The sequence below is a fragment of the Sinocyclocheilus anshuiensis genome, unplaced genomic scaffold (assembly GCF_001515605.1).
Source record: "Sinocyclocheilus anshuiensis isolate Anshui unplaced genomic scaffold, SAMN03320099.WGS_v1.1 scaffold159, whole genome shotgun sequence".
Lineage (NCBI taxonomy): Eukaryota > Metazoa > Chordata > Actinopteri > Cypriniformes > Cyprinidae > Sinocyclocheilus > Sinocyclocheilus anshuiensis.
The window spans coordinates 157,849-164,877 of NW_015549567.1; the positions used below are offsets into that span (position 1 = coordinate 157,849).

A 7,029-nucleotide genomic window follows, 5' to 3' on the forward strand; every position below is an offset into this window, starting at 1 on the left:
GGTGAACTAACCCTTTAATATTAGTATTAATAGACTAAGACTAACTAAATATTTTATTTGTTTACCTGCATGTCATGTGTGACCATTAACTGATATCAGAGAGCTGAGAACATGAATATGGTTTTAAATGATTGAAATATTAAAATAAAATCTCAGGGTACTTCAAGTAAATATTTTACGTCAAAGGGGTTTGGATGACAAAAAGTCAGAGTTGATCTAGCCAAATAATTCAGATGCCAACATGGAAATGTTGTGTGACACACAAAATGATGCAAAGTAAAGTAAAATAAAATAAATAATCCAGACTACATTTCACTTGCTGGGAGCAGAAACTTGTGCAGTGTATTACTGGCTGCTGAGAGAAAGAAACCATCTAAACTCAAGAGACATCAAACACTCAAACCATACAGACAAGCTTATGTCACGATAACAAATTTAGCATATTGTTGGGTCTGTGCAGTTCATGGTAATATTAATACATTTGTTCAGTTTTAAGAACAATCTTGCTACTGTGTTGGATCGCAATGTGACATTCAATAAAACATCAAGTTGAGAAAAGCAACACCACTGTGGATTCACTGGTCTAGTTAGTGTACAGTCAGTGTGAAGCAATTCTGCCCTCATGTGGCAATCAAAAATTCAGCCAACCGACTGGACAAAAAACAACAAAAATCCACTTTGAGAGAAGAAACTCTGTACATATGTGCAGTCTAAAAAAAAAAAGGCTGGTAGGAGAGAGCAAGGTAGAAAACAAAATCCTGCAATAACAATGCAATGTTTTCCCTCTGAAGTTAAAAAGCCTCTAGCTCTGGCAGCGAAAGTTGTTTTCTTGAGGGTTTTGCATCTCTTTTCCCTCAAGAGCTGGATCTGAACACTTGAATCGCTTGCGTCTGATTTGCAAATGAACAAAAGAAAGGCAGAAGCAGAGCCATATAATGATTTATTTTTAAAGAGAAGCAGGAAACATTGATTGAACGCTGGTGGCAAAGAAACCAATACCACAGTGGCCGGCCTACTCGTGCTCTGAAATGGATTGCTGGAGTCTTTGACATTCTCTCTTGTCATTTTAGCAAGTGGCTCCGAGTGGACTGTGATTCACCAAGCGCCAAGGCAAAACACACCGAGATTGCAATGGACGGATAATATCAGAAGCTTTGTCTTTTTGCCATATCACTTGCCTGAGGAAACGTGTTATTATTATGCCACTGTCAACAGAGGGCCAGCACACTACAGGTGGCATTACTGTGGCACAACCCAAGAAATTGGAAGTGCACCCACTCTGCCATGAATACGAAACTGTAACTGGAACAAAACGAACTCACAAAACCATAAACGGCACTGCCTGTGGCACTCCATCTTGTGTGGCGGCCGATAAGAAGGTGCATTTTTCCAAGAGATGAGCCGAGTTGAGAATATCCAGGTAAAGACAGTGACTAACAGCCCTGCTTTGCTTCCCACTCTATTGACTGTGAGTAAAGGTGGCCGACGTTGACCTAACGCCACTCCCAATCCGTATTAATCTCCAACAAGAAGCAGGAAGAATCCTGCGTGCACCAGAAATGAGAAACTGCTACACTGCTGAACAGAAATACTTTACAGGGTGCAATCTATCATGTGGAGTAGTCATGACTCATATATGCACACTGCAGCTGAAGATATACAGACCTTTTGCACTTACATAGATACTCGTATTTTGATGCAAATGGAACACATGCAGAGAGAAACTATTCCTCCTCCAAAACATTTAGGTTAGATGAGTTACATTGTACTTTGTAAGTCGTAACATCCTACAACTGCTTTTTGGAAATTAAAGTCCCATTCAACCATTCACATGCCACTGAAGATGTTAGCACTCCAGACTCTAGGTCATAAAAGCTAATATGGTCTGCATTCAGAGTACACGAAAATTGGATTTCATACTATTCAGCTAAACAATCAATCCAAGGTGATCCCTTTTCAAGCTGCCGTAATTCTGCTCGTATAATTCCCTTCGGCACAAGCACACACCTACTAGCCATAGTTTGTTATGTCATCCCTTAAACTGTAGAGGAAATACTGCCTTCAGGGACAGGGATGAAGCATGCAGCTCATCTCTTAAGCACATTTAATGGCTCGTTACCCCACCGCTCGTTTCAGGCAACACGACACTCCTTGGTCAGGTGCCATTCTCTAATGTGCTGGAAATGAGCCATGAGCCTCTAGTCTTTAGACAGTAAGTACGGTGTGCTCAAGAGGCCATTTTGGTTCTGAAAGGAGCGCAGTAGTGCCTTAAACAGGAAAAAAGCCAAAACTGAAACTGTTGCTTTTGCAATTAACAGTGCCCTCTCTAGTGCTGCTAAAATATGTAAGGATAACATAAAATGAATGAATTCTAAATGAAACAGCTTGGGTATGACCTACCGGTCCTAAATGCGTCCAAAAAATGCAGTGCATGCGTGCATAAATTTCTGAGAATTTACTGCATTTCGGCATCTGCCATCCAAGGTTATTTGCCACTGGGATGAAGAGAACAAAAAACTCAAAGAGCATTCCAGAAAAAGTTAAACTTTCAAGATTCCCCCTTTAGTATAGAGGTACAGAAAGGTTTAGACCGAGGTCATTTCAGAAAAACTCATTCTGATGGAGATGGTAATGGTTTAATGGTTTATGGTAATGGTAATGGTAAATAATGGATTTCAGGTACTTTAAGAAGAATTTAATGGCAACAATTTATAGTACAAACAGACAAAAATATAACTTTGAAAATCTGACAAATTCAGGCTTGAAGTTTATAAAATATCTGAACTGTAATAAATATCTATAACATAATGCTTTTGACATCTGTCCTCATGTGTACAAGGAGACAGAAGAACTTATACAGCAGAATCAAGGGGCTGCTGGGCATCACGTGACGTCATCAAAAGAAACAGCCGTTTGGAAAGCTCCGGACCAACTCTGCGGGTTGTAGATGTCACACCCTCTCCGCGGCGAATTAGTATGTCTGCCAGCAGACCGACTTTTTCATGTTCCGATTTGCACCGTGCATATGCCTACAAGTAACAAATATACATTCAAACATGAGATCTTGCAACAAAAAACACTAAAGGTCCTAAATAAAATTATTATTCACAAAATAAAAAATGGTATATGCCAATATGTTGTTAATCTGTCTGCCGATAATAGGCTGGCAAATACTATTTGTATTTGCTGTTAGACACTTCACATTTGAAAACAGCTTTAACCTGAGCAAGAAGCCGAGGAGAGGGGTAGGCACTAAGTATAGCACTGGCCATATCAGGGCTGACGCGGTTCAACTGTTGTATTTGTCTCTTCCAAACTTGCAGAAGGCCGTTCCCTGAGCGGTCCACCTTCTGACCCCCTGCCCACTCACTCTCCAAACAAAACGTGAATCCCGTCTTCTCTCGCTCCCGCCTGGGAAGAATAAACATACACCACCAAGTAAAAAATAAACCACTGTAGCTAAAGATGCAGCTGGTTGGAGAGCGATAAATATGGAAACTGGCTTCCCACTCACTTGAACGGTGCCTCGGCTACTGCTTTGGTTAACATGGTAATATAATCAGTGAAGTCTTTCCAGGTAGAGAGGAAGCGAACCTGCACCCCAGTTTGCAGCTGCAGGTCTACCAAAGCCTGATGGACAGGTGAGGGAAAAAAGACTGAGTTGAAGCAGAGCACCTCAAATAAGACCATGAATTTATATCGACTGCCAATGAGGTGGTTCAGCTTACCTCCTCCACCTGCACTCGCGAGACCTCAGGAAGCTGATTGATATCATCTTTCTTTCTTCTCTTTTTCTGCCCTCCCTGAAGTCCCACATTCTTCTCCTCGCCCAGCACTGCTTCACGGTATTTCTTCTGACATTTTGAATTCTGGCTTCTGGAAAAGAACATTTAATGCAAAATTAAGCAATTATAAACTCTTCACTGATCTGTCATTTAAAATCTAACATACATATGCTAATGTTTTGTTTTATGAGTACTGCTCAATTTATGGATAAATAAATTCATAAACATAAAAATGTAGTATTAAATAACAAGTGTAAAGCTTGTATATTTGTCAAAGCATTTAGATGAAATTTCAAATAAATTGTCAAAAACTAAAACAAAGTCTCTCACCTGAAGTACTTCTCTATGTCAATCACAACCAGACTGAGTGTTCTGCCTGGGTTCCTGCTCATAAGTCCTTGGATCCAGGCAGTCAGACATATCCCACTTTCCGTCAACACACCGTTGCATTGCCTCTACATTAAAAAAAAAGACCCACAGAGCCCAATCAGGAGCGAAATCCCAAGGCTGTCAAAATTCTGAAGAAATGCATTTCTCAAAGATTGAGCAACAGCATATTTTAAAGAGCTTATGGATCATTTTTTACATAATTGAGGGGTGATCCTGTAATTATATTCATTACCCTTAATTGCTCTGACTCTTCTAGGAAAGGTCATAACTGCTAGTTTTTCTGTTGCCCTTTCAGCCACAAAACTCTTTTAATTTAAATTTTAGTTAGCACATCATACAATTATCCTATTAATGGTTAATTAGGTAATTATAATGGCCCAATAGGAAATTACACCATATCAGAACATAATGTGCCTACCTTGCAGTAGTTATTAATCATGGTTACAAAGTCATCCACAGGAACTTGGATTACAGTATTTGAGTCTGGAATGGACATCATCTCACCAGTCTGCAAATAAAACATTCAAATTAACTATAAAAATATGTGTAAAAAGATTTAAATTAGAGGTTCTCAACCTTTTTGACTACAAGTCCCCCTTTTGTCCAAGACAATATTCAAGATATCTCCTATCTAACCTAACACAAAACTCTGGCACATCTGTTGTGATAAAACAAACTGAACACAAAAATAGAATGTCAGATTAATGCGGTACGTCTTTTTTTGTTGTTGTTTAGAATCATATTAAGATTTTAGTGTGTTACTAAAAGTACATTTAAATACTTTTTAAGTCTGTGTGAACTGGAAGTTGCTGCCGACTTTACTTCAGTATGGTGACGTATTTCTAACTGAAACAGAATATTGAATAGAGGGCAAGGGTTTTTTTTGCGCTCCTCCTCTCAAATCTCACTCACAGCAATCTAACTGTTGTAGGGGCGTGGTTAAGCATATTCTGCCCAAGCTGTCAAACTGACGTCACCAGAGAAGGAATGCTATTCCAGAGTGGAAGCAAATGATCAGATTTTGATTAAAGATTACCAAGACAAACATTTTGTTTCAGTGGATTAATTTGCATGGATTAATTCTTCACCGTAAGATTAGCAATGTGCACTAACAAAATAAATATTGTAAATTTTGATTTCACACTGACTTTAAGACTTATTGGGGCCCCCTAAAAGTTTGTTCAAGGCCCCCTAATGGGTCGTGGCCTCCGGGTTGAGAACCACTGGTTAAGATGTTCATAACTTCTACCCAGATATGAGACATCACAGATATTTAAGCATCTTCTTTATCTACAAACATTAGATAAATCTATATAGATCTTATAATATTATATCCATGTATTTGAAATTCAAAATGTCACATATTCATCATCTGTATCCGTGACATTCAACAGAAATCCCTTGGGTGACATACTGCAAAACAAACAGCGATACTCTGGCAATTACATCACCCAAAAAAAAATGAACATAAGTAATTGGACATTTAATGATTCATGCTCATTTCCTGTATTGTAACATTTACTGGTAGATGACCTTTGCCATCATGTAACCTCACTCTAAAACATTAATAATAACACTCTTAGATGTAATCTTTAGCCAATCTCATTATGAATAACCACTTTCTGTACTGTACGCTATTATGTTGTGATGCCTAAATTAAAAAGCATTTATTGACTGATATTAGTGTTATCATAGTGTTTTATTATTATTTATAATAATAATCATTTTATAATACTACGTTTTTTAAAAAATACAATTTGTCCAAAATGTCCAGCCATAACAGGAAAATAATTAATTTACTGAATTAATTTAATTAATTTTCTTTATCCCCATCTGCATCTCAAAGCAAATGACAAGGAACTAGGGCTGGGAAAATAAATCGAATGACAAGCTACACAAAATCGCAGGCGATTTATTGCCGATTTTGAACGCGATTTTGTGTAGCTTGTCAGTGAACTACGGCTCTGTGTAGTAAATGCCGCTCCATCTGAAACCACGTGCTGGAGATTTACTACTAATCACCAGAAGCGGCTTTACTGACGATATGCGTGTGAAAATCGCATTCGATTTTTTGCACAGCCCTACTTGAACCTAAAATAATCATTCATAAAATTCGAAAAGGTTGAAACGAATTACAAAGGTGTTCACAGTGGGCTGTGTTTACATTAATCTCGCGGCATAAAAGCATTCTGAGCTGAGGTGAAATTACTTGACTCAGCCGAATGCACAAGCGCTCTTTATCACTCTTCTTCATGAGCATTTGAGTGTGCGGATAAAAACTAGATTAGAGCGCCATCTGCTATTAAAATCTAAGCTCAGAATCGATTCCAGAGGAATCGCGATGCATTCTGAAAATCTAAGAATCGATCCACGAATCGATTCTGCATCGATTTATCGTCCCAGTGTGACAAGGAACATGGTTAAAATGTTTTCTTTTCTGCATTTGTATGTGTCGTGCTGTCGTGCCTGAGGGCAGGGTGAGCGTCTAGCCCAGGTGACACTACGAGGAAGAGACTGCTTCTCTATGGCACAGTTGCAGCCCATGGCATGCAGGGAAGTCAGGAGAGCGCCGCCACCTTCCAGCTGCAGTAGGCCTATGGGGGAGAGACAGACAATCAATACTAATTCATTCAGCAAATGCAGCTTAATACCTCATGCCAGTGCTTTATAACAACTCGGAAAAAATATCAAAGCACACAGAGCCCTGAAAGCAACTGGGACAGCAAAGATGAGCACTGCAGGCACACACTGCCACCTACCTGGGTCGACCGTCACCACCATGTGTTTGATGCACTCCTCTGGCCTTAGGGCTTTCACAGCATCAGCCAGAGCTTTCTTCTCCATCCTCAATCTC

General features: G+C 39.3%; 1 protein-coding gene across 1 annotated transcript; it reads right to left on the bottom strand.

Moving 5' to 3' along the window:
* Positions 1-2,681: 2,681 nt before the first annotated feature.
* LOC107657271 (crossover junction endonuclease EME1) lies at positions 2,682-4,471 on the bottom strand. Its single transcript, XM_016445305.1, has 6 exons — positions 4,408-4,471; positions 4,116-4,240; positions 3,729-3,876; positions 3,515-3,630; positions 3,222-3,411; positions 2,682-3,029 (listed from the first exon to the last, which is right to left on the bottom strand). Exons 2-6 carry the CDS (start codon positions 4,175-4,177, stop codon positions 2,853-2,855), a joined length of 693 nt encoding a protein of 230 aa, XP_016300791.1. The 5' UTR covers positions 4,178-4,240; positions 4,408-4,471; the 3' UTR covers positions 2,682-2,852.
* Between the last annotated feature and the right edge of the window lie 2,558 nt (positions 4,472-7,029).